The 27500-nt window shown below is 43.2% G+C and overlaps 2 protein-coding genes across 5 annotated transcripts in view; both read left to right on the top strand.

Moving 5' to 3' along the window:
* Positions 1-3321, top strand: part of ticam1 (TIR domain containing adaptor molecule 1) — a 3656-nt gene extending 335 nt beyond the window's left edge. The window contains exon 2 of the mRNA XM_080439390.1: positions 285-3321. Coding sequence (XP_080295516.1) covers positions 450-2333 — 1884 coding nt within the window. The 5' untranslated portion in view covers positions 285-449 and the 3' untranslated portion in view covers positions 2334-3321. The remainder of the gene's footprint in view (positions 1-284) is intronic.
* A 5165-nt stretch (positions 3322-8486) lies between these two features.
* The window catches only part of camsap2b (calmodulin regulated spectrin-associated protein family, member 2b), a 73081-nt gene continuing 54067 nt past the window's right edge, over positions 8487-27500 (top strand). For 2 of the 4 annotated variants that reach the window (XM_080439011.1, XM_080439009.1), the window contains exons 1-3: positions 8487-8662; positions 8990-9274; positions 22968-23227. In XM_080439011.1, coding sequence (XP_080295137.1) covers positions 9130-9274; positions 22968-23227 — 405 coding nt within the window. In that variant the 5' untranslated portion in view covers positions 8487-8662; positions 8990-9129. Of the gene's footprint in view, positions 8663-8764; positions 8792-8989; positions 9275-22967; positions 23228-24248; positions 24254-27500 lie in introns of those variants that run through there. The other 2 variants (XM_080439010.1, XM_080439012.1) reach the window with 2 other exon arrangements.

Raw genomic sequence — 27500 nt, 5'->3', positions numbered from 1 at the left:
CTAACATATTATACATGTATGCTAACATGTCATGTAATGCCAGTCCTACATTGCAGTACATGCAGCTATGCACTGATAGCAATAAAACAATATGAATAACAGTCTCACTGGACACGATGCAACATGATGTGTGACTTAACCAAGCCCTATTTTATACTTTGGCTATTCAAAAATAGCCGATCTACAAGCTCACAACGCGTTGCATGCGTCGTTGTGAGCTTGTAGATTGGCCGTTTGGAGAAATTTGAAGTGGTTCATTGTTTTGTTTCTGTATCAATTTTCAGTGTGCCTTCTGTTGAAGAAGCAAGGCTGGCATAATGAATGACGTTACAAAGCCCTGGAGATGAAAGTTATGAACAGATGTTGGAAACCACAATCTGATTAGCCTGGGTGAAGATCCATGTACACTACGAGTATATTCTGATAGAATCAAGTTCTAGCCCGAAACAATGGAGGCTCAGACGATGGAAAAACAGGGCACGGGGCTGTCAGATATCCTTAGGATTCTGAGCGAGGTGCCAAAGGAACGTTTACTAAGCCTGACGTTCCAGTTGGGTAAGAGCCCTGAAGAAGATTTAGTGCATACTTTGTGTCTCATGCTGCTTCGGAGAGACACACAGGTCCAGGAGCAACTACAGATGCTAAAGGATAGCAGCCTTGCTAACTACCTGGCTGACAAGTGGCACGTAAGCGGTGGCAAGCTGGACGCCTTCCAAGTTCAATGTGCTGCTCACTGTCAGGAGGAGTCTACAGATCACGGGACGGTGGAGCTGGCCAGGGTTTTCAAAGTGCTGTGCAATTTGAGGCTGTGTGATCCACCGTTGAGAGACCTGGCCTATAAGAAAGCCATTTCCGCAAACTGCCAGAAAACAAGGGATCGCCAGCACTTGGAATACGGCTGTTTAGATCAGCTAAGAGAAGAGGCTAAGTTAGTCTGTGGACCCCACGTTGCAGAGTGGATGTGGAACGACGTCCTTAGGTTTTACAATGAACTCCCAGGGGTTTTGGACAAAGACAAGATCGCATCTTTGAAACTGTCTTCTGTGGATCCATCGGATCTGCCAAGCCCTTTACATGATGACAGCTATTCCATTGACTCCTATCCTACCCACCTAGAGATTAGTCTTCCCTCAACTGCCAGGTTTGACAGAACTACTTCAGCGACACTGAGCGACCCCGAGCCATCTAACGCCACACACCTTGTTGAAAAAGACGGCCCGGAAACTATGCCGGCTGGGCGTACTGCTTCCTCCACGGACACTCTGTGTGAATCACATGAAACGCCTCTGGTTAAAGGAGAGAGAGATGTAAACATGGACACTCCCGGCTCAGCCACTTTATCAGCAAAAGGTAATAAGCTACAGGGTGATATGGCGCCGAATCAGAATCCACAGACCACAGCGCCAACCTTTGAACCCAAGCCAGCACCTGCTGCAGCAAACAAATTTACACCAGAGATCAAAGTTCCAGTGCAGGCATGTGGAGGGGAGCGAAGTACAGAAGAGGAGGAGGAGGAGGAAGAGGAGGAGGATGTGTTTTATTCGTTTGTTATCCTGCACGCGCCACAGGACATCGACATGGCTGAGAGTATGAGAGAAAGACTGGAGTCCTTGGGTGTCAGCGCAGGGGCGACTTTCACCGCAGACTTTGAGCTCCCGGGCAGGGGGACTCTGAAGTGCATCGAGGACGCCATCAACAACTCGGCCTTCACCCTCCTGCTGCTCACGCGCAACTTCAACACCCGCCTGCTGGAGGTGAAGACGGAGACTGCCCTCGTCAACTCCATCAATAAGACACACAAGTACAACACCGTCATCCCCCTGCTGCCCCGTGAGAACTGCATGCCCCGGGAGAGGCGGCCCATGGTCCTGCAGACCTTCATAGCCTTAGAGGAGAAATACTTCGAGAGAAAGGTCAAAAAATGTATGTCGTCTGCAAACGTCAACAGGCAGAGGAGGCTGTGGGATGAAGAGCAGAGAGTCAGACAGCAGGTGAGGCGACAGGAGAGACTGAGGCGAGCTAACGAGCAGCAGAGGCTGTACAACCAGGAGCTCAGGAATGCAAAGTTACTAGAGCAGGAAAAAGTGAGGCTTCACATGGAACAGCTTTACATAGAGCGTTCCCCACAGCAGCATTACCCCCACACGGGACCCCAGTTTACAAACGTTCCCAGTGGCTTCATGCCACCGCAGATTGGTGAGGATGGCAGGCTGTGGTCAGGAGGCAACATCCACATAGAGCACGCCAAGTACATCATGATCGGCAATGACTCTCAAATGACGGTGGATTTGGGCGGGGCTACATGCAGAGAGGATTTGACTGATGATGACTGATGACAAGCTATAACGTGATGCTGATTCTTATGTCGAGAAGATGTTTTGTGAACACTAAACTCATAGCACGTCTGTGCAGTGGCGGAAAGTAACCAAGTACACTTACTCAAGTACTGTAGTAAAGTACAATTTTGAGGTACAGTTTCACGACGCAACGCACTGTGATCTCGTAGATGTGCTACTTTTGAAGATTTAAAAAACAAACAAAAAAACTTGCGACATTCATAAATGAGTACTTTGACTTTGATACAGGCCAATACTTTTTTACTTTTACTCAAGTGTAATTTTGATCACAGGACTTTTACTTGTAACAGAGTATTTCTATATTGTGGTAGCCTACTGCTACTTTAACTTAAGTAAAACATCTGAGCACTTCTTTCACCTCTGCATCTGTAACGATCAATAAGGAACATAGGAAACTTCTCATAAAACATTTTCAGGTTATCACAGGAAAAACAATCATAGATCATTTTAGTTAAACAATGGTGTATACAAAAAACTATTAAAATAGTCATTAGTGTTGTTGTTGTTATTGTTATTATTATATACAAATACAGCTGTGTTCTTAAATTTACTTTTTGTTCATCAGCTGGCTTAAAGAAATTACCTTGCAATTATCCAACCCCAGCCAATGCAGGTACACACATAGTATACACACACGCACACAAGAAGAGAAAAGGACCTGATAAAAAAAAAAAATATTGAATACACAGCAGGCTGGGGATATTTCTACTGTGTAGTCCAACTGTTGTCATTCATGTCTCTAAGAGGTTTATAGTTATATATTTAGCTCAAGAGTGCCATCTACTGGCTATCTATTTTCTGACCTAATTGGTTGTGTATACCAGCTCCAGGCACTAGGAGGCAGTGTTGATGCATGCATCCATACCGAGTATGGTAAACTGTGGGTAAACTGCTGTGTCATCCATCCAGGTACCCTCACTAGAATTACAGTAGTCTAAAGTAACTAGATACATTTACTCAAGTACTGAACTTAAGAACACTTTTTAGGTATTTTTGCTTCACTGGAGTATTTCCAATTTTCTGTACTTTTACTACTTCCACTACATCTCAAAGGCAAATATTGCACTTTTACGCCACTACAATTATTTGAAAACTAGTTACTAGTAGAGACGCATTGTGAGCTTGTAGATCTGCTATTTTCTGCTAGTTTAAATAACAAAAGGGTAGACGTAATAAGCTTAGGCATCAGTCAAATACTATTTTTTTCCAGGAATAAAAATCTGTGAACGACTGGATTTTTTCCCCCTAATAAACTAAACTAAACTATTTAACTCTGAGAGTGTACGCCCATGTTGGACCCTACATTGAGAAACAGTTATTTAAGTTATAGGGAAGATTTTTATGATGAAATAAATTATCTCACATGTCATTTGACATCATCGGACTTTCTGGATCAATAGTATCAACAAACCTTTCCCAGTGGAGTGGAGTTGTCCATTCAGTCTGTGTGTGTGTGTGTGTGTGTGTGTGTGTGTGTGTGTGTGTGTGTGTGTGTGTGTGTGTGTGTGTGTGTGTGTGTGTGTGTGTGTGTGTGTGTGTGTGTGTGTGTGTGTGTGTGTGTGTGTGTGTGTGTGTGTGTGTGTGTGTGTGTGTTTCTTATGATTAATGCCACTTGGATGCATTATGGTTTTTCTTTGCCATGTTGGACATTTCAAGGCGTTTTCAAGTATATTTTGATGCCAATACTTTTGTACTTTTACTCAAGTAAAACTTTGAGTACAGGCCTTTTACTTGTTACAGAGTAGTATTTCTACATTGTGGTTTTACTTTAAAACAATTACATGAGTTCTTCTTCCACCATTGAGTGTAAGCTCATCATGATTTGTGTGCATGGGGTTCTCATCTTAAACAAGCTGCGTGCTTAATGAGAGTTCCAGTTTAGTAGACCTTGTATTGTGAATTTGTACTTCCATGTACTGTTATGTACTGTCATGTACTATTCTCATGTCTTACTAAATAAACTACATCAATCAATCAAAAGCTTTGTGAAGTTTTGCTTTGAGAAGCAGCCATCCGCGCACATGATTTGATGGATTATGACTGCTCACAACACGTTGTGTTGCTTGTGAGCTTGTAGATTACAGAGAGACAGTGGATCCCAGGGAAATCAAGAACCTAGCATCATTCTAAACAATATACTATCGAAATAACAATCTGTAAATTGAAACTATAGGATACCAGGTAAACAAAGAACCTAGCATCTGTTGAAATAACATGCTAATTCCAATTGGGCCTGGCTGAACTCACTGATGTAAGATGCTAGTTTCAATAAACATGGGTCCTGGGACAGTGGAGGGGGCCCATAGTTTAGCACATACCTGTTCTGTTGTCCCCTACGGCAGGATATGCCAGGCATGCCTCTGAGCTCTCTGACACAATAAGACCATCTGAAAATGATAAAGAGAAAACCATAAACATGACCAACTGTACAGCTCCCGCAACAACACTACAGTCAAATCTACACACAAGAAGGCCAGCGAGCGAATATCTTCATACATTCATACGACAGGATATTACTCCCCAAGTCTTGTTGCACAAGAATTTCACCAAGACTCTGGGAAATATAGCCGTCAAATGAGTTCCAGGAGTAACCACCTGGAAACCATTGTTTCTGACGGTTCCAGACGACTGAGAGATTTCTGGGATATGGATCAATATGCTGAGGTGGCCCTGTGTTGTTTCATGCAGGTGCGTGTATTTCTTTCCCATTAGACCTGAGGCCGATTCTAAAAATGTGTTCTAAATCCTAACATTTTTCTGAAAAACATATGTTTCTATGTCAGTGGTTCTCAAACCTTTTCATGTCAAGGACCCCCAAAATAATATTTATTTGTCCACGGACCCCCATATCAAAATATTTTGTTCCAGGGACCCCCAGAAGCAAAGATTTGAGTAAAAAATGTGTATTGAACGATAAGCAAAAAATGTCACAATTTTTTAAAAGAGCTTGTATATCTGCTATTTTTGAATAGCCAAAGTATAATAATGGTTAAAGTGGCTAAGATCTAAAATGACAGCAGATGCTTTCCTGGTTTTAATGGGTTAACCATGTTATTTTAACCATGATCTGGTACCACCCAAATTTAGAACAAACATGGGAAAATTCTCATTCCACTGCTCTGCCACCAAAATGTGGAATGCTCTGACACCATCATTAAAGAATGTGTAACACTTGTTTCTTTCAAAATTGGCCCGAAAAAACATCTATCAGGAGACCACTAGGGGAGGTAAATGTCCCATCTGTGTTTGTATTTTGTTGATGACATGTATTATTGTGTTAATATGTTATGCTAAATTGATTAATTGAATACATACTGTAGGACCACAATGGAAACAAGTCCCCAGGGCTTTTTTTGTGTTATCCTTTTAGCCTTAATGTCTTGAACCACGTGCTGTTTACATTTCTGACTAATGAAGTATTCAATCAATCAATCTTACCCTCCTGAGATACTGAGGTATAAAGCTGTGATAGACACATAAAAACATGTCCCCATGCACAACACAGAGTTGGCCACTCGTGTAAAAAGAGATTTCACCACTTTAACCCTGCATGGCATCTCAATTTGGGGCATGTCATTATAGGCAAAAATGTGAACAATAATTGTGAACAATTTTGTCAAGAAAATAGCAGATCTACAAGCTCACCGTGTTGCAGCGCAACCTGTCGTGAGGTTGTAGATCGGACATTTTTTCAAAATAATTTAGAATCTGTTTGTGGTTAAGTGGCTCAATGGTCAAGTGGTTAATTGAGCCATCAGATATGACCACTGCCAACTGACACACAAAGCATTAGGCTCTTTAAATGGAAAATCACAGAGTCATACATGTTTGTGTGTGATCTAGATCTACAGCTGCTCAAAAGTGAATGTCTAGATTATGATCTCAAGAATATGATTTAGCCTAATCTCCGATGAGAGAGTTAGGTTAAGAGTAGGCTTTCAGAGGATTTGTTTTGAGAAGCGTCCATGCATATGATTTGATGGCTTATGACTGAGAGATAATTAACAGTAACCAGAACGCTCGCCCCAAAACACACCCCCAGCAGTTTCCTGTATTCTTGTATTTGTTTACTGAGGTTAAGGTTAGTAATACGTTTAGGGTTAGGCATAGTTTTACAGAGGTTACGTTTAGGAATAGAGTTAGGTTTATGCATAGTTTTCCGACCGTTCCGAGGTGCCGGATTTGACCCGGAGCGTGCATGTTTTGGGGCGAGCATTCTTGTATTCTAATTAACCACTTAAGTCCTACAAGTTCAGCTATTCAAAAATAGCACATTTATAAACTCACAACACATCTACGCGTCGTAAGCTTGTAGATCTGCTACTTTCGACACATTTTTAAGATTTTGAAAAATGTTGAGAAGGATTTTCACCTATATAATATGCTCAGAAGTGGCACTTTCATCAAGTTGCACTGCATGGTCCATCTGACTCCTTCCAGACACACTTCTGTAATGAGCGGCCTAAATTAGACCCATTAGGGCTCGTGGATCATCATGGTTGATAGAAGCTCCTTCTGGATCCATTAGGATTCTGCCATGTCATCACTTTCAATCCACCATGTCCCTGAAATGACAGGTGGACTGGACACACACACACACACACACACACACACACACACACACACACACACACACACCCCTACTGTATGTAAATATATATATATATATATATATATATATATATATATATATATATATATATATATATATATATATATATATATATATATATATATATATATAGTGATAGAAAGTATCAATACTGCAATGTAGAAACACTAGTAAAAGTCTGGTAATCAAAATTTACTTAAGTATTGTCATCAAAATATACTTAAAAGTGCCAACAGTAAAAAAAATACTCATTATGCATAATGTCCCGTTTCACATGCAGGGTTTTATGTAAAAAAAAATGTATTCAAATCTTTTGAAAATAGCAGATCTGCAAGCTCACAACACGTCGCAGCGTGTGTATATATATATATATATATATATATATATATATATATATATATATATATATATATATATATATATATATATATATATATATATATATTAGCCTACTTGTTCACATATTAGCCTGCTATGTTACTTACTGTAGATAGAGCTGTTTGCTAGACCACACATGACATGCTAAATGTGTTATTTAGATAGCATGTTGTTGATGCTTTACCTATCCTCGTTAGCACTAAAATCGTTTTTTTCGCCTCAAAAGTGACACAGTAGGCTACAGTACTTGAGTAAATGCACTTTAGTTACTTTCCACCACTGTGTGTGAGTGTGACTCCACCTCTGAATGACTTCCATAAGGAGTGAGAAGGAGGATGAAGCAGCATGGATCATCATCGTGAAAATGCCTAATTTACGCACCGTCGTACGACGGTGTCGGGCGCTTACAAAATAGCCGATCTGCAAGCTCACAACGCGTCGCGTCGTTGTGAGCTTGCAGATCGGCTATTTTGTAAGCGCGCGATGGATGGATGGATAGATGCGTTAACTTATGTCCGTGGTGGAAGTAGCCTTGGATCACAGTCACAGACGGTCATATCTGTCATGACCATCTTGGATGATCTTCAAAATTGTGTTTGCACTTTCTCCCTTTTTGGTCCGTACATCTACAAACGTTCATAATTCAAATATAAAGTGCTTAACCCATGGCCACGGATGTTGAAATTATATACGGGCTCTCAAAAGTACCCGTATAGTCCGTATTGTTCAATAAAAAGCATTTTAATCCAATTGGTGGCTATTTTCTCATAGAGTTATATCAGAGTGCAATACACCTCCCAACCGATAGGGTCTTGTAGTCAAAAGCATTTGGAGAAAATGGCCACCAATCGGATTAAAATGCCTTTTATTGGACAATACGGAAGATACAGGTACTTTTGAGGGCCCGAACAGTATTGTAACATCCGTGGCCATAGGGTAAGCACTTTATATTTGAAATCCGAACGATTATGTAGATGTACGGGCCAAAAAAGCCAAAAGTGCAAACACTATGTTGAAAATCATCCATGACTGTCATATAATACATGATGTATATCAGCCAGGGCAATGGTGGAAGAGGCTGGGTGGAGCGCACATGCGCACTGCGCGCGCTCTCGTCTCCGACGTTCCACAGTGCGGCAGGAAAGGAAAGGCGCAGAGGAGCCGCTCTGCCGAGGCTGAGAGAGAGAACATTTAGAAAGACATACAAAATAAGGAAAATCATGGACATAAGCGAACCGTTTCTGCCCGTTTTGTGAAGCCGTGTTGTTTTGGATGGATTGAAACGTCCCGCCTGTCTCCTCTTGCCAACGGCCTGGTAATAACAGCATCCTATATATATATATATATATATATATATATATATATATATGTGATCCGCTATGCTGGACAACCTGGAGATATATCATAATAACGCCTGGGAAGAAAATCTCTACGATTCCTGCAAGTAACAAACGCTAAACTTCATTACAGCCGCAGACAGGGTTTAATATCGGGACATATTTATATGGACATGATGACACTGAGGATATTATAGGCCTATTATTTCACATGTAACGGTTTTAACGGATGCATTTTGGGTAGATCTGCGTGCGTTCGTTGCTCTTTTCCAGCATTCAAAGTTTTTTCCCCCTTTTTTTTTTAGGAAAAGGAAATTTGGTGCATCGAATTCCTCTGGACAGGATGTCATCGGTGGGATTCCAGCAGACTGACTGACTGACTGACTTGAGCAGAGCAGCAGCAGCAGCAGCAGTTCAACGGGTATAGGGAGGTATAGCCTCGAACATGCAGGGTGATGCGGCGGTGGTCGACGGCGTGATGAGACGGACCTTCATAGTGCCCACGATCACTGGGTTCGATCACTATGACTTCACCCGGGCCAAGACGTCATGTAGCCTGACATGGCTGGTGGCCAAGGCGTTCGGATCGGGTAGGTCCATGGCGGCGCCGCTTGTTTTCATTTTTTAAACATTCCATGCACATGTGTCACTTTTTTTTCAAGATGTTGAAACTAGCAGATCTACAAGCTCACAATGTGTCCCATCGCGTAGATCTGCTAATTTCAGATATGCTTTACTCTTCCATCCATGTCAGTCTACTCACTGAGCAGAGGATTTTTTTTTTTTAAATATTTTTTATTGATTTATTTTAACCTTTATATATAGGCTATATAACCTTAAATGTATTTTTTTTTAAATTGGGGATTTTGTAAACAACCAGATTTGATCAATAAGCTACAGACATGCTTCCATTAGCCCAGTGGTTCTCAAACTTTGAGATTTCAAGGACCCACCTCAACCCCCTCAAGGAACCCTGAGACTAGTCCCTGGTCCACACTTTTGAGAACCACTGCATTAGCCTATGCTGTGTAGTGTGTGTGTGTGTGTGTGTGTGTGTGTGTGTGTGTGTGTGTGTGTGTGTGTGTGTGTGTGTGTGTGTGTGTGTGTGTGTGTGTGTGTGTGTGTGTGGCTGTGTCTGTGTCTGTGTCTGTGTGTGGGTGTGTGTGTCAGTCAGTGTCACAGACAAACGTATTGGTTAAACCTGTTGCTGGCTAATTGTCTCTAACTTGATATGGTCAGGCTACTACTATGCCACTACTATATTCACTTAAGGCGCCATGCAGGCCCTGCCTATTATATAATAAGCCCATAGTAAACAACATCTTCCATTCAGTCAAACCGACTCCCTCTCTACTGCAAGCCTTTAGTGTGGCACAGCTGAGATCATGTCTTCTAATTCAGTGATTCTAAAACATTTTCATATCAAAGGACCGCCAAGTTGATTTGTATTTGGCCACAGACCCCCATTTGAAAGCATTTTGTGCCAAAGACCCCCCCTACGAGAAGATTTGTCAACACGTGTCGACATGTTTGAATATCCCACATTCCAAAAAATGAAATAAGTGCCTACATCTTTAAACTGTTCCTCGATTTGCTGTTGACCCACCTGGAACCCCTTCAAGGTCCGGACCCCACTTTGAGAACCAGTGTTCCAATTAGCATAAAATGACAGCTGATGCTAGCAGTGGTACATCTGTGCACTGTAGTTGTGGTTATTCCACTCTAATTACCACATCCACCTGTAAGGCCTGGGCTTACAGCTGTGACTCTGCCTGTGTTGTTGTTGTTGTTGTTGTTGATGTGGATGTAGAGGTTGTGTGTGACGGACACGGTGGTCATCCTGATCACCACAGCTATAGAGTAGAGGTAGAGGTGACTGTGTGTGTGTGTGTGTGTGTGTGTGTGTGTGTGTGTGTGTGTGTGTGTGTGTGTGTGTGTGTGTGTGTGTGTGTGTGTGTGCGACTGTGCGTGTGTGTGTGTGTGTGTGTGTGTGTGTGTGTGTGTGCGTGCATGTGTGTCCTGGCTTCAGGGTGGTGTGGAAACATGGCCTCATGTAGGTGGACTGATTCCATCCAGTCAGTCTACTCACTGAGCAGAGCTTTGCTCTTCCATCCAGTCAGTCTACTCTACTTTGAGTAGACTGAGCTTTACTCAGGGGACTTAAAATGCCATCTATTAATGACTTTTGCTTTTAACAGGCACTCCCCCCAAGGACAGCTCTCTGTCTGAGTACACTGAGAGAGGGGGGGAGAGAGAGAGAGAGAGAGAGACAGACAGACAGACAGACAGACAGACAGACAGACAGACAGACAGACAGACAGACAGACAGAGAGGGGGGGGTGTGGACAGAGACATATAAAAGAATAACATAATTAGATTACTCGAGCTCTTAAATCGAGAGAAAAAGAGAGACAGACAGAGCCTGGTGGGTCACACAGAGCAGGTCACATCTATATAGATAAGCGACAAGCTCAGCGTTCCATTCCTCCCTGAGCAATCACACACTGGGAAGTGTGTGTGTGAGGGTGTGATTCGTTAGGGTACACCATGTGCTACTGTATGCTAGTCTGGCTGATTAGTCCATGCATTCGCACTCCTATCCATGCTGCTGGCTGGGTGATGAAATACAGTAAGAGTCATATTAATATTAGTGTCTGTGTGTCAGTATACTGCAGCAGGTCTCCTCTCAACATCTTTAACACTTAAAACCCTACACCTACAGTATATTCATTCAACCTTTATTTAAGATTCTCGGAAAGAACATTGAGGAAGACCCTCATTTACAAAGATGCCGACATATAAATAACCTAAGAACAACAAGAAAAACGATAATGCTGACAAAAAACTGTTAAAACAGTTGCATGTTGACAGCAATCAGTTAAATCAAAGTATTTCGTTGACCGGGTTCCCCAGGGATCTGTACTTGGCCACCCCATTTTTTCCCCACTACAGTCTACACACCAAATTTTGCCAAACTTGTAGGTCTGCTATTTTCACAGAATGTTTGCGTATTAGGGCATGCCAAGAATAGAGATGCTAGGGTTCAGGTGGTAAGCCCTATTTTATATTTCATTGTACGCCAGTGTGTCACGTGGTGAAAATGGCCAATGTACAAGCTCACAACGTGCCGTGATGCGACGCATTGTGAGCTTGTAGATTGGTTATTTTCTGTATTTCTGAAAGTGGTTTAAGTGTCGTTAAGTGTACAAAGCAACAGTCTACCTCCACATTACTTACTGTATGCACCTCGGCACACCTGGGGCTGTGGGTACCTCCACTGCCTCATTTTTTCCTTCCCCTCCCTGGCGTGCACAGACACACATCCAGCTTCCAGCACCACTGAGAACTGTGGCCCAATTCATAACCAGTCCACAGTTACCACTTGGCCTAGTTTGGATGTATCTGGTGATGCCCAGACTCAGTGCTGCAATCCAGAACTTATTGCAATGAATAAAATGCTATTTTAACCAGTCTGTATGGAAGAGTATAACTCATTCAGTGGTTGGAGGTGGACTCCCTACTCACATTTACACCCTGATGACGGGCAGGATACGTCTACTGGTTGACAAGTAGTACTGCCTGAAGCTCATAAGTGCAATATCTCTCCTTGGAAAGCAGGGATTTCATCTTGGAATAGGGCTAGAGGTTTGGTCTCCCACACACGGGAGAGCCGGGTTCAAATCTCGTGTAGGGATGAAGCGTCCGTAAGTATGAAACTAACCGACGAGTCCGACTGCACCTTTAAGGGTGTGAGACAATGGATGCTTGAATGCGCAGCCTATATGCAGTATCTCTCTCACACACACACACACACACACACACACACACACACACACACACACACACACACACAGCATATGTGTATACCCATACATGTGTGCGTGAAACCACAGCTGTATTCTTTTCATAAATATTTACAGTGTGTGTGTGTGTGTGTGTGTGTGTGTGTGTGTGTGTGTGTGTGTGTGTGTGTGTGTGTGTGTGTGTGTGTGTGTGTGTGTGTGTGTGTGTGTGTGTGTGTGTGTGCGCGTGTGTGCACATCACAGTGATTCAGAGACGTGACAGTAGGGGTGTCAATTACATCACAACACAGAGGCTGTCTTGGGCTTTGTAGTCCCAGGGGGGACACAGTGTAGGCCCAACAATAAACTCCTATTAACTAGAGGCCATTATCACTAACCTAATAGCCCTGATGTAATTAAATGTGACCAGGATCAGCATTGATTTTTAATTACGTTAATGGATACATCAGAGGCAGTGCGTGCTGACCGCCATGGCCTCATCTGCAGTCACTCCACTGACCACAGCACAGGAACATCCCCAGTGTTCTTTTAACTCTGGGAGTTACCACGTGTGGTTATAAAAGTTCAATCGGTTCAACTGAAGAGGACCGATCTGATATGGAAGGTGGTCTGCTGCAACTTAATCAAATCTTTCAAGTTAAACCTGGCATTGTTATTTTTGTGATGTCATTTTTGGTGAAACATTAACAAAAAGAAATGAATAAATCATTTTTTTTAAAAGTGACAATAATCCAAACTAGATAGGCTACTGTCGCTATTTTCGGGCCGCGCTGCGAGCTTGTACATCTGCTATTTTTGACCATTTTTGAAAAATCTTGAAAAGTGTGAGAACTACTGATTTAGAAGGCATTTGTAGAATCGGCCTCAGGACTTAATGGGTTAAAAGTGAAATTACACCATGGCCAAGCAAGGGGCAGCTGTCACACATAATCACTTACTGCACCAGAGTGGCTGTACTGCAGCTGCATGTAGAGCTGGATTCAGCCTAATTCACCTGGGTCATGGCACCAATGTCACAGTCACTGACTTACTGTCAATGGCCAGGTTTCCCAAACGACTTTGAGCTCAGACGCAGCCTAGAAGCTGCGTGAGAGCCTCCACGCACATGCGCAGTAGCAACCCCGCCACGATCTATCTTCATTAGTGGCAGCTGTGTGTGCTCTACGTGGCATCTAAACTGGCTTCAGGAGGCACCACCGTCGTAGGTTCTCATTACGTGTGTGCTAAAACTACATTCGCGAGACAGCATAGACGTAAAGACCTCCTGGACGAAGTCTACGTAAAGCCGACGTAAACTACGTAGTGCTGTCTGCCGCTACACTGCAGTTTAAACACCCTTTGCGAAAGTGAAATGGATCATAAAAATACCAGAGCCAACTGTCAGATGTCCTGAAGCAGTCCACTCCAAATACAACTTTTGAATATTATATTTATGAATGAAATTACAGTGGTGAGTTGACATCTGCAAGTTAAATAAAACACTAAAGTGTCCCCATTATGCAAGTAAATTAAATATACTTAAAATACCAAAAGTAAAGGTATGCAGAATGTCCCATTTCCCAAATTTAATATGTATTAAAATCTTTTGAAAATAGAAGATCTACAAGCTTGTGAAGCGTTGTGAGCTTGTAGATCTGCTAGTTTCAAAATATTTTTTAACCATTCATAAAAATGTTGAGCGCAACAGCTGTCACTTTGTGAGAGGAACTGGGGACTTTCATCATAACGTTTAACTATAAAACTTCGAAATTTAGGAAACATGTTTAGCTCAGCATCATTTATATACCTTTAGTTAACTTGCCATATGCTTAATATTTTTATCAGACGATCGGATCATCCGTGAGAGTACAATTTGTAAACTTCGGGTTCATGCATAAAGGACTAAGCAGCGCAGCCCTGGTTCAGAGCGTTAGTGTGTTCCCTCTAACGCCCTGGAAGACCCCTCGCTCTGCGATTGTACAAGGAATTCCGCTGCCCTGCGAGTGCTCAAGAGTAGTAAAAATAAACAAAACCATTTCGCTACTCACCAAAGCAAAGGCTGTTTTGTGTTGTTGAAAGTCTATTCTCGGAGGTGGGAAGCCTCTCAGCACCCCAACTACTCTGTAAAATACACTTTTTGGGCAGCAAATAAAATATGTCAGCGAGACGGAAATTATTTTTATTTACTCCACAGTGCCCTCTACAGATCTGTAGGATTGAACTTACCATTAACCAAAATCTGTAGAGGGCACTGTGGAGTAAATAAAAATAATTTCCGTCTCGCTGACATATTTTATTTTCTGCCCAAAAAGTGTATTTTACAGAGTAGGTGGGGTGCTGAGAGGCTTCCCACCTCCGAGAATAGACTTTCAACAACACAAAACGAGAAAGACCTGGCTATCGAGCTCAGGCTTATTAGCATGACTGGTAACGTGTCGTGCTGGCGAGTGGGAGTTTCGGGTTCAATCCCAGCTCACTGCTTCCCTAAATATGCATGGATCCGGTGTTTATAAATTCTAGTAAATTCCGATCATCTCATAAGAGGTGACAGAGCCAACTGTCAGATGTCCTGAAGCAGTCCACTCTAAATACAACGTTTGAATATATTTATGCATTAAATTACATCTACAAGCTTAAGAGGCGTTGTGAGCTTGCAATCTGCTATTTTAAAAATATATTTATACATATTAAACTTGGGAAATGGGACATTCTGCGTCCTTTTTAAAATATATATATTTAGGGGCTTTTTTGCCTCTATTTGGACAGGACAATAGACGGACAGTAAAAGGGGAGAGAGACACAGTAAAGGTCGTCGGTACTAGGAGTCGAACCCGCGACAGCTATCATGCTGGATTCCCAAATTGTGTGATATACGCCTAGACCGCTAGGCTAGTGGACGAACCATATAGAAAGCCGTTACTTTTGGTAGTTTAATTTTTTTTCATATACATTTATATCTTGCAGACGTCAGCTGTGACTTTGTGAGGGGAACTGGGGTCTTACGTCCTTTAGTTAACTTGGCTTGCTTAATATTTTTATCAGATGATCAGATCAGAGATCATTCGTGAGAGTACAGTACAATTTGTAAACTTCGGGTTCATGCATAGAGGACGCTCACCCTACCCAAAAAAAAAAGATCTGCAAGCTGTCGTTACGCACCGGCCCGGCCGCAATATATATATATGTCACAGGGTGAATGGAGATCCAGGGTGATTGAAGACAGAGCGCTCGTTTTTAGGCACGGGGCTCCTTCGGGGCGAGGCGGGGCTTTTCGAGACAGGGTTTATTAGCGAGGCTCGCGAGGAGGAGGAGGAGGACGGCGCTGCGAGGCGGGGGGTTATTACGCGAGGCTCGCGAGGAAGAGGAGCCTCCTCCTCCTCCTCCTCCTCGCGTTTTAAACCGTCCCGTCCTCTCCTTCTCTCCTTCTCCTCCTCCTCCGAGGAGGAGAAGGAGAGCGCGGAGAGGCGGGGCTTTGATGCGCCGACGGAGACCTGTCTTTTGTTGTTCCCCCCCACATAGCAACCAGGAAGCTAAGCTAGGGGAACCATAATATCTATGAGGGGAACGCTGAACACGCGTTCACACGCACGGCGCGCCGACTTAGTGGAGCTTGAGGCCGAGGAAGCGCGCCCTCGCGCCTCCAGGCGCGAGTGCCCGCGGTGACCGGCCGACGCTCCACTAGTCGACTCAGCGCCGTTTGATTTGTAAACCGATAGGGACAGAATAGTTCTTTTCATGGATCACTGTGTGTGTGTGTGTGTGTGTGTGTGTGTGTGTGTGTGTGTGTGTGTGTGTGTGTGTGTGTGTGTGTGTGTGTGTGTCAGGGAGAAACTAAAACAAAAGCCAGCAGAACACAATAAAAGTATCTTAACAGTCCATTGAAAGCATGAGCGCGTGTGCGTGCGCGCGCATGTGTGTGTGTGTGTGACTGTGTGTGTGTGGGTGGTCACGGCCATATGTGCTTGTGCACAAGCCTGGCTTGTGGCTCCCTCTAGTGTTTCTTCTACAGAATTGCTGGGTGGGTAAAAACGAGCGAGCCTTCTTCAATCACCCTGGTTCTCCATTCACCCTGTAACATATATATATATATATATATATATATATATATATATATATATATATATATATATATATATATATATATATATATATATATATATATATATATATATATATGTGTGTATATATATATATATATATATATATATATATATATATATATATATATATATATATATATATATATATATATATATATATATATATATATATGTGTGTATATATATATATATACATACATATACATATACATAAATTAAGTGTGTGTGTGTGTGTGTGTGTGTGTGTGTGTGTGTGTGTGTGTGTGTGTGTGTGTGTGTGGTCGGTCGGTCTTTTCATAGATCTATTTCGCTACGGGGTGTTACTACCGCCCCAGGGCGCTAGTAACAAAATGCTTCGTAGGAGAGCACTGCAGGGCTACGCCTCTCGCAGAAGTAGGAGGAGAGTAGGATACGCCATTCTGTCTCCCAAATGTAGTTTTAGCAGAAACGTAACGCCATGGACGTGGGAAGCGATTGCACGTTGGGCAGAACCAGCTGCTACTAATGAGGGTAGAGCGTTGGTTTCGCCGGGTCCCAGGCTCTTACGCAGGCTGCGTAGGCAGCGCATGAGCTGAAATCTACGTGGCTGCTATGGTACTGCGCAGATTGTGTGGACACACGTAAGACCCGTCGTAGAACCTGCGCAGATGCTCAACGCAGCATCTCTACGAATCTCGTTGGGAAACGCGGCCAATGATGACAGGTAGTTAGTGTTCAGTGCATTGCCTTTGGCCTAGCTTACAGTACATGCATCATCCTTCAACTCACCGCCAAAGGAGGAATAAACTGAGTTTGAATCAAGCTCTGAGATAATTGGTATCTTAATCTACAATACATTTATACTTTGTTGTAGATCCGTGTGAGTCAACAAATACGTTTATTACGTTTTCCAGTTTAAAAGATTTTAAACTGGAAAATGTGATACAGTACATGCTCACTCACTCAGTATTTGGTCTGCTGTAATCTGTAGTTAAATCTGCCAAATATACACAGTTTTAAAACATTATATAGCATAGTCAGGTAACTAATTAGTGAGAGACAGAGATGAATCAGTATACAGTCTTGTCAGAGTGTCCACCCAGTTTTAGCCCCTATAATTTCACCAGTCACCAGATGTATCGACGGAGATATCCGATCATCTGCGACTAATGTGTCTCAGTGGAAGAGTAGGGACTAGCTCGAACCATTGCAGATGTACTAGTTACAGTATATAGTATTAACAAACATGCATATTGGTTTAAATAACGTACGAAAGATTGTAGGCGTACTGAAGCTGTCAAATGTGTATTGTGGTGAAAGATCTTCTCAATACTAAATATTCATATCTTTCTAAGAAAGAGTCAGAGCAATAAGCTAATAGAAGTAATGCTGACTGCTGGGTTTTCCAGTGTGTTGCTGAGTTGTGTCCCAGAGGTCTCCAGGGGAGCAGTCCTCCCCATGTCTGGACTTCCTGTGGCAGCCAGCTCCTTCCTGTCCATTTCCTCTTTGATGGTTGACACAAAGGAGAGGCTTTTTTTCCTTGACGATGCAGCTTTTTCACGTAACCTACGACAGTCTGCTGCCCGCCGTACGCAGTGTGTTTTTCTGCTTCTGTACGGCTCCGCTACCCTGTCATTAACCTTTGACCACATGAAGCGTCCCTGTTCTGGGGCAAACGTTTGGCAAAAATAGCAGATCTAGATCTACAAGTTAAGCCGGTCAACTGGGGTTTGAGTGGTTAAGCAAGTTAGTCGTCTGATGTGAGCACAAACGTTCAATATAGGTCACAGAGACAAAAGATGTTATTGCATCTTAGAAGAATTGCTCTCCAAAGCAACTTTCTTCAAAGTACTGTAGATCATGCTTTTGTATTCCGCCTCTCTGAAAAGTGCCTCCCTCGAGCAGCAACATTTTTTAAATGCATTGAAATAACCTTTTTGTGTCATCAAAGCCTGGCTTCTGCTGCTGCTACCAGTCAGGCATAATGGACATTCTAACAACAGATGGGTGACTTTACTTGTTTGAACAGTTGTTGCTTGTTGTGACTGGATGCTGGCGTACGGGGAACTGGCTGTTAAGTAGTTGTTGAAGTGGTAAAACGCCTGGCCGTTTCCTTCCATCGTCCCTTTTCATCTCTCTGGGTGGGGGGCTAAACTAATGTACTGTATGCTAAACGCTGTGGACACAGACCGAGATAAGGCTCAGGCTGCCCTCCCATCGTGGCCATGCCAAACCGCCTCCAGGTTTAGTTGCGGTCCTAATGTTTCTTTGTGACATGGATTGGTTGTTGTTTAGGTTGATTTAAAAGTATGTTTCAATTTATATGTAGTTAAAACAAAAAGTTTTTTGTTAAAAAGTTAAAGCTCTATATTCTGATAGAAATCCTAGCTAGTATAGTGTGTTTGTTCAGTAGCAGGAGTCTCCCCATCTCGCTAGCTCTTTAGTAAACAGAAACGGAGTATCCCAGAAAGAAATTGGTATCCTCCTGACCTGAAAGGGTATTTTATGTTTACTAAAGAGCGACAGGGAGACCCCTGTTAGTGAACAAACACTCTCTATACTATAGCGATGAATATAGAGTTATGTAACACTTATTTCAGCAAATAAATATCACTTAACAGCGCTTTTAGCTATCCTATAGTATTGCTACATGTATGTTGTTGGCTGTAAGAGCAGGAAGCTGTATCTTTAAGAAACCTTTCAGTCCCCACCCTCCCCTCCCGTCTTCCCAAGTGTGATTCACAGGCAAGGAGAGAGGAAATGACCCCACACACAAGGAATACAAACTCACCGCCGAAACGCATAACCTTACAAATGTGTGTGTCACCCCTGCCTCACACACACACAAACGCGCGTGCACGCACATTCACACATAGGAGCGTCTGACTCATCATGTGATGGCACATGTGGGATGCATAAAGCTTCAATGCAGTGTGTGTTACAGTACAGTTACAAGTTACGCTTCCAGAACTGAGACCCGGGACGATTACTAAAACCCGCCAAACACACAGTCTATAAACACGTCTATAATTAACTTTGTGGAGTAATTATAGATAAGGAAAGGAAGGAAAGAAACGAATAAACACTTCTTTTTTTTTACAGAAATACCGTAACTATTTTATTAAGATTTCTTATTGAAAGTCCCCCTAAAGTATGCATGGTAGAATCCTTAACTCCGAAGAGTGTGCAAATGGACCCGTACGGGTCCATTTGGTTCCATTTGTACACTCTTCAAAGTTCTACTAACACTGAGGATTCTACTGTGTTGTACTGTGAGTGAGCCGTCCCTTCGGTGGAATGATTGTAAGTACCGATAACGGTCGTCGGCCACTAGTTCCCTTGAGACACACATGTCCTGCATTGGAGTGTGTGTGTGTGAGTCCAGCTATTTCCTACAAATCAGATTTACTGTTTGAGGTAACACGATTAGAGCGGACAGCACAGCGCGCTTCGGTCACACACTCACAGTGGTGGGAAGTAACTATAAGTACATTTACTTAAGTACAATTTTGAGGCATTTTCACATTACTGGATTATTTACACTTTACACTTATATTTACACTATACAGTATAGACTATACACTATAGAGTATTTACACTATACACTTTATTGGAGTATATAGACAGAGGAATTCTTCCTGATTCGCGCTTCTGTGCGGGCAAAAATTCACACCAGCAGAATCATCATACTTAGGCCAGGACGTGCTCATGCTCGTGACCACACGAGCTCGTGAAGACCCCTCACAGACCGCTGACCCCGTTTCCTACTACGACGTAAGACGTCACCGGCCGCAGATTGCTCTAATGGTCTGCTCCTCTGGCCTTGCTAACCTAATTTCTGTTCCACAAGACCACCGTAAGACTGGTGTGTAATTAATTACCGCCGCAGTGACTGCTGTTCGTCACTGTTGTGTTCACAGTCTTGACCAGATGCAATAAGCGAGGGTGCTGCGGTCTCTCGTCCCCGGGTTTAATTGTCTACTTTCTAGACCACAAATTTGCCTCAAAAGTTTGAAGACAGAGCGAACTCAGCCGTTTTTTATCCTTTTTCTTTTTCCTCTCAAGATACAGTCTACAGACTTAAAGGCAAAGTATGTAACTTTGCCCTGTGTTTACATTACTAAATACTAAATGAACACAACTAAATACAAATTATCCATGCATCATGGGCCCCTATATACCAGCAGTCATCATCAGCCACTGGAGTAGTGGTAGTGATTCATACTTAGTCGTACGAAGGTGTCACTTACCAAAAATAGCCATTCTACAAGTTCAGAACGCATAGCGATGCCACTTGTTTTCGGTGCGTGACATCGTCGTAGGCCAGTGTGTAAACTAAGCATTGTCTTTGTGTCATCACACATTAAAACCGGGAGGGCAAGAGTGTCATTTTCGATTTTTGCGTTAGATATTCAAACACAGCAGATATACAAGTGCCGCGCTGCGAGCTTGTACATCTGCTATTTTTGGATCATTTTTTTTTTAATCTTCAAAGTGTGAGAACTACTGATTTAGAAGGCATTTGTAGAATCGGCCTCAGGACTTAATGTGTTAAAGGAGTAGTTCACCCCAACAATTACTTATTTTCTATCAATTACGCACCCCATGAAGCCTGGACTTCATGGTGATTCTTTTGTTTTTGTCGCATTCCTGAGACAATAATTTGTTGACCAGCGGAGTCTCTGGTTGGAGACTCAATGAAGACTCAATTGAGTCTCCTACTGACCAAGGAACGCGACAAAAACAAAAAAAATCTCCATGAATTCAAGGCTTCATGGGGTGCGTAATTGATAGAAAATAAGTAATTTTTTGGGTGAACTACTCCTTTAAGACTAGTTTTGGTGTGTATAGTGCAGTAAGCTATAGCCAGTCAGTGTGTGTTGTATAGTTAGTAACTATAGTTAGTTACCCTGTCATTAGCCTCACGTAGCCAGACAACTATTCCACAATCTCCGAATGCTACATAGAGTCTGGAACTACACCTCGTCGTAGGAAGGTGTCACTTACCAAAAATAGCCATTCTACAAGTTCACAACACATAGCGATGCAACTTGTTGTGAGCTTGTAGATCAGCTATTTTCGGTGCGTGACATCGTCGTGGGCCTGTGTGTAAACTAAGCATTACTGCCTTTTCAGTAATTTCAGGCAATTACTTCAAAGCTTTTTACGTCCATTTTACGTCTCTCCCGACGGAGACGTTTATTTGCAACGCTGTCCTAACTACAGTAATGATGGAATAATGTCCAATCCGGTGCGTCCTGTGCTTCAAATAACTTTATTGACATTGTCAACCAAGTAGGTGTCCTACCTGACACCAAGGTGTAAATTTCTCAATAGAAGAGTATAGGGAGACCACCTCCAACCCACTGTAGATGTGTTAGTTATATTGTATTGACGTACTCCACCTCAGTGATTCTCAACCCATTCTGGATCAGGGCATTTCGGCTGCCGTGTTAAGTGGTCAGATGGGTGGGCCGTAGGGGTGTGCCGATACACTAATTTCACGAAACGATACGATACGATATTGGGCTCACAACTTCGATACGATTTCGATACGATTTCGATACGATACGATACGCACTTTTTTTATTATAAAAATATATGGGGGAGAAAAAAAGCAAATGCAAACAAATAATCCTGACCCGAAAAAAAACAACATGTTGTCACCCTTTTCACCACGGGCTGTTTGCATACCTGATTATTATTATTGTAAAAAAAAGAAAAGAAAAAACGATATTTCTTTCCCCCAAAACGATACATATCGTCACGAAAACGTATCGCGATATATCGCGGGACGATACATCGGCACACCCCTAGTGGGCCGTGTGCATTTTTATTTTCAGTTTATTTGAATGATCAATCAATCGATTGTGTTCTGGCTTGGATCAATATACTTAAAGTTCCTGTTTAAAGGAATAGTTCACCCCCAAAATGACTTTTTTTTTTTTTCTATCGATCAGTCACCCCATGGAGACTTGAATTCAAGGATATTCTTTTGTTTTTGTGGCATTCCTTCCTCAATAATTTGATGACCGCCAGCGGTTCCGGTAGGAGACACAAAGAGTCTCCTTTGTGTCTCCTACCGGAACCGCTGCCTACAGGTCCGCTGGTCATCAAATTATTGGCTTAGGAATGCCACAAAAACAAAAAAAATAGTGTCAATGGGGTGACTAATCGATAGAAAACAAGTGTGAACTACCCCTTTAAGGTTTTAAAGAAAATATACCGTGAAGGTTTTTGTTTTTACATTAATGTATAAATCTGTTTAGCCAATTATTTGGGTGCCCCCTGGCCGGCACCACAGGTTGAGAACCACTGCGCTACCATACAGATTGGTTAAAGTAACATTTCATTCAGTGTCTGAACTGCTGAATGATCCAAATGAGCAGACAGCTAACCCTCTCTCTCCCCCCCCCATGCAGACGCTGTCCCAGAGGAGCTGGTGGAGCCGTTCTACAGGGACCAGTACAACCAGGAGCACCTGAAGCCCCCCGTGGCGTGCCTGCTGCAGTCCGCCGAGCTCTACTGCCGGGCGGGCAGCCTGATCCTCCGCAGCGACGCCGTCAAGCCGCTGCTGGGCCACAACGCCGTCATCCAGGCCCTGGCCCAGAAGGGCCTCTACGTCACCGACCAGGACAGACTGGTCACCGAGAGGGACCTGACCAACACGCCCATACACATGGTGAGTTAGAGACCTGACCAACACACCCATACACATGGTGAGTTTAGAGATCTGACCAACACACCCATACACATGGTGAGTTAGAGATCTGACCAACACACCCATACACATGGTGAGTTAGAGATCTGACCAACACACCCATTCACATGGTGAGTTAGAGATCTGACCAACACACCCATTCACATGGTGAGTTAGAGGTCTGACCAACACACCCATATACATGGTGAGTTAGAGACCTGACCAACACACCCATACACATGGTGAGTTAGAGATCTGACCAACACACCCATACACATGGTGAGTTAGAGACCTGACCAACACACCCATACACATGGTGAGTTAGAGATCTGACCAACACACCCATACACATGGTGAGTTAGAGATCTGACCAACACACCCATACACATGACCAACACACCCATACACATGGTGAGTTAGAGGTCTGACCAACACACCCATACACATGACCAACACACCCATACACATGGTGAGTTAGAGACCTGACCAACACACCCATACACATGGTGAGTTAGAGATCTGACCAACACACCCATACACATGGTGATTTAGAGACCTGACCAACACACCCATACACATGGTGAGTGGACGTTCTGACCAGTGGTGGAAAAAGTACTCAAATTCTTTACTTAAGTAAAAGTACCAATACTGCATTATAGAAATACTCCGTTACAAGTAAAAGTCCAGAATTAAAAAATTACTTGCGTAAAAGTGCAATAGTATTGGCATCAAAATGTACTTAAAGTACCAAAAGTAAAAGTACTAAAATGTTTGAAAATAGCAGATCTACAAGCTCACAACGCGTCGCGATGCGACGCGTTGTGAGCTTGTAGATCGGCTATTTTCAAATAGCCTATGTATAAAATAGGGCTAAAGTGGTAAGTGTACATTTCATAATATACTCAAGTAAAGTACAAATACCTCAAAATTGTATATAAGTATAGTACTTAAGTAAATGTACCTAGTTAATTTCCACCACTGGATCTGACCAATACACCCATACACATGGTGAGTGGATGAATGGAGACCTGGATTGTTTATCATCCGTTTCGGCAACATAACATGTGCTATCCAACTGAGGTTATCTGCTGTAGTGTACAATGGATGGATGTATTAACCACTTGAACCCCAGCATCCCTATTCTGGGGGGGGGAACAGTTCCCCAAAATAGCACATCTACAATCTCAATCTCAACGTGTTGCTCCTTTGATGAGAATTACTTTTGTACTTTTTGAAAATATTTTGGTTAAAACATTTGTAATCGGTAGTCTGAGACCAGCACCGGATCCAGAATTCTGGCATCGGTTGGGCTCTAGCAAAAACAACAAAAAAAACAGTTTGTGGTTATGCCGAAATAAGCGACGTCTTGAGTCACAGCATAAGACAGGTCACAAATGACAATGTAACACTGCAACCTTGCAGCTTCCATCAACAACACAAGCCAAGATTCACATTGATTAATTCAGTGGCTCACGGTCACAGGAGGAGAAATTGCTCTGGAACAGAACTGAATAGAAACACAGCTATAAATGTGCTGCACGGACTAGCGTAACATAGTCGTCACATTACATTACATAACATTACAGTACATGATTTCAGATCGTTGGAAACCCATAATAGTCCTGTGCCGATTAGATCATTATATTGAAGGAGCCAGATGCCCGGGGGATCATTTGTTCATCACAACTTTATTTAGTCACAGAGATTATGAGAAAATAGCATTTGATCGGCGCAGCATCCGTGGTGGCTGTGTTTGACACGCTGAATTCCTTCCTCAGGGAGAAGGACAGTTCAGGCTGCAGTGGCACTGGTCAGCTACTGCCGAATCAATGCATTCTCACTCCCAAGAAAGGGTAACTTCGGGTAACTTCTTGGGACGGACGTCCGAAGAAGTCAAACGTTGAACTGGAAGGGGGGGGGGGGCAAATACGGCACATGTTGACTAGGGGGGACATGAGTTACGATTCTGTCCCTATCGGCCCCGGGACATTACTCTAACGGCAATGAGTCGGCTGAGGCGGACTTCGCAACGCTCGGTACAGCAACTGACGCTCGGTACAGCAACTGGCGCTCGGTGGTGCCTCTCATGGCTAACGTCCGCTTTAGACGGCGCACCTCCGTCATTTTAACTGTTTTCTGGCGGAGCGGTCACCCTTGTCTTAGGTTTGAGAAGGGCGCTTCCGCATTCCTGGAGTGCGGAAGTGCCTGGGGCGGCACCGTTTGACTGGAAGCTTAAACCCCTTCCAGTCAAACGCTTGGTCACATTTGTCCCAAGAAGTCACAATACGCATTTTGGGGAGTAACAGTATGTTGGCCTAATCAGCCCTACAGACGAATCCACAGACGCGCTGCCTGTAGCTGCCTGTAGGCGGCCATTGCTGCGGTGTCGCGTCCGCGGAGCGTTGACACCGCAGCAATGGCTGCACGCAGGGCAGAGCTCCGTGGATTCGTGTATAGGACTCATAACAGGCTTAAGGGCTGATATGAGTTATTACCCTTTTGGTCCTTTTCTGATCACTACCCTTGCAGAGCAAATAGAGGCTGGGTAATGTAATGACATGCTGTGTTGTGTATTTTGAGCGGTGACGCCGGTGAGGTTTTCTTTAAGTCAATGTGTGCTCAGTGATGCTGAGAGAGAGACAGACAGACAGACGGAGAGAGAGAGAGGGAGAGCATGCGTGCCTAACCCTATGCATGTTCCGTTGATAGATGGTCCTCCAAGGCCTGGCCCGGAGGGAGCAAAACATCTTCTAATGACAGGTTTCCTATAGCAACCACTTACTCACTGACACTGCTCCGCCGCTGTGTAGCAGCCAGACAGGACAGAGCAAACATGTCCGTCTCAGCTCAACACAACAATGACGTGCTGTACTGTACTGTGGGAACTAATTATACAGTCACTGTACACATCTAGGTTACTAGTGTAACCATACTGTATGGTTCTCACTATGGGAGAACACACAGTGTACATAACAAGGTCGGCCATCTTTGACTTGACAGTCAAATCTTCAGTGTTAATTTAAAGGGGATGTAAGTGATACTGCATGCTGTTTTTAAGTTAAAAGCTCTATATTTCACTATAGAGGCTATGCTCGTGACATCATCGTACCCGGACGTTATGCAGGAACGCCTGCTGAGTGGCAAAAAACTACTTTCTGGCCTTCACAGCCCATACATCCAAACAGATCTGACTGTATCAAACGACGTTAAACTCACCAACATGGCAGCTGTACGGAAAGCTTGAATGATGCTCTTTCTATCTGCAAAGTTTGTGTTTCTCAAAAATCCACCATAGACATGTTATGAGCTACTTTCTGTCAATAAAGTTTGGAAGCGCTCGTTTTCAATAACGCAACGTCTTGCTCTGCCTCCTGCATTATGTGCAATTTAGAAACAGGTGGTACGCAGGATCGTTGAGTGATTTCCAACGAGCGCTTCCAAACTACAATGCTCCATGCTGCTCAATGTTTTGCCACTCAGTCTAGATGAGGGGGGCGTGTCCCGTTGGAAAAGTGACACATGTGCATACTCTCTATTCTAATTGTTGCTATAGAGTGATTGTTCACTAATAGGGGTCACCCCGTCTCTCCAGCTCTTTAGTAAACAGAAAATTCATTTTCAGGCCCGGATACCAATTTTATCCAATCACAACAGCACACAAATCATTTATCAACTTCAATTTGATATTGTTCCAGCTCCAGTTTTGTCTGCTCTGCAGACACTTCCATTTATTCTGTAGTGCAGGGGTCCTCAACAGGCGGACCGCGGTCCATGACCGGACCGCGGGACACCTCTCTGCGGACCCTGGGAAAATTATAATATAAATTATAATAAAAAAAAATTATTTCTGGGCTATTAATCTGCGAGTTACCGCGATCGCGAGTCACAATTGACCCTAAAACCGAAATAAAGTAGCGTGGGAGGGGGGGCACGCGCGCGCGCATGTGCGGACCCTAGCCTTATTCAAAAACGTATTTGTGGACCTTCAAGATTTGTTGTTGAGTACCCCTGCTGTAGTGTATCCTGTATAAGTTCACTCTCCTGATTGGATAAAATTGGTATCCTGACCTGAATATTCTGTTTACTAAAGAGCTGGAGAGACAGGGAGACCCCGGTTACCGAACAAACACTCTAGCAATGATTATGAATCAGCAGAATATAGAGCTATTTAGCAAGAAATATATATCACTTACACCCCCTTCACCTCAGATATTATGCTTGTACACTCTCACTCTCAACAGGAGAAATGAACACT

The sequence above is a fragment of the Gymnoscopelus braueri genome (assembly GCF_963280865.1).
Source record: "Gymnoscopelus braueri genome assembly, chromosome: 10".
In the NCBI taxonomy this organism is placed as follows: Eukaryota; Metazoa; Chordata; class Actinopteri; order Myctophiformes; family Myctophidae; genus Gymnoscopelus; species Gymnoscopelus braueri.
This window is presented reverse-complemented; position numbering and strand designations above follow the sequence as displayed.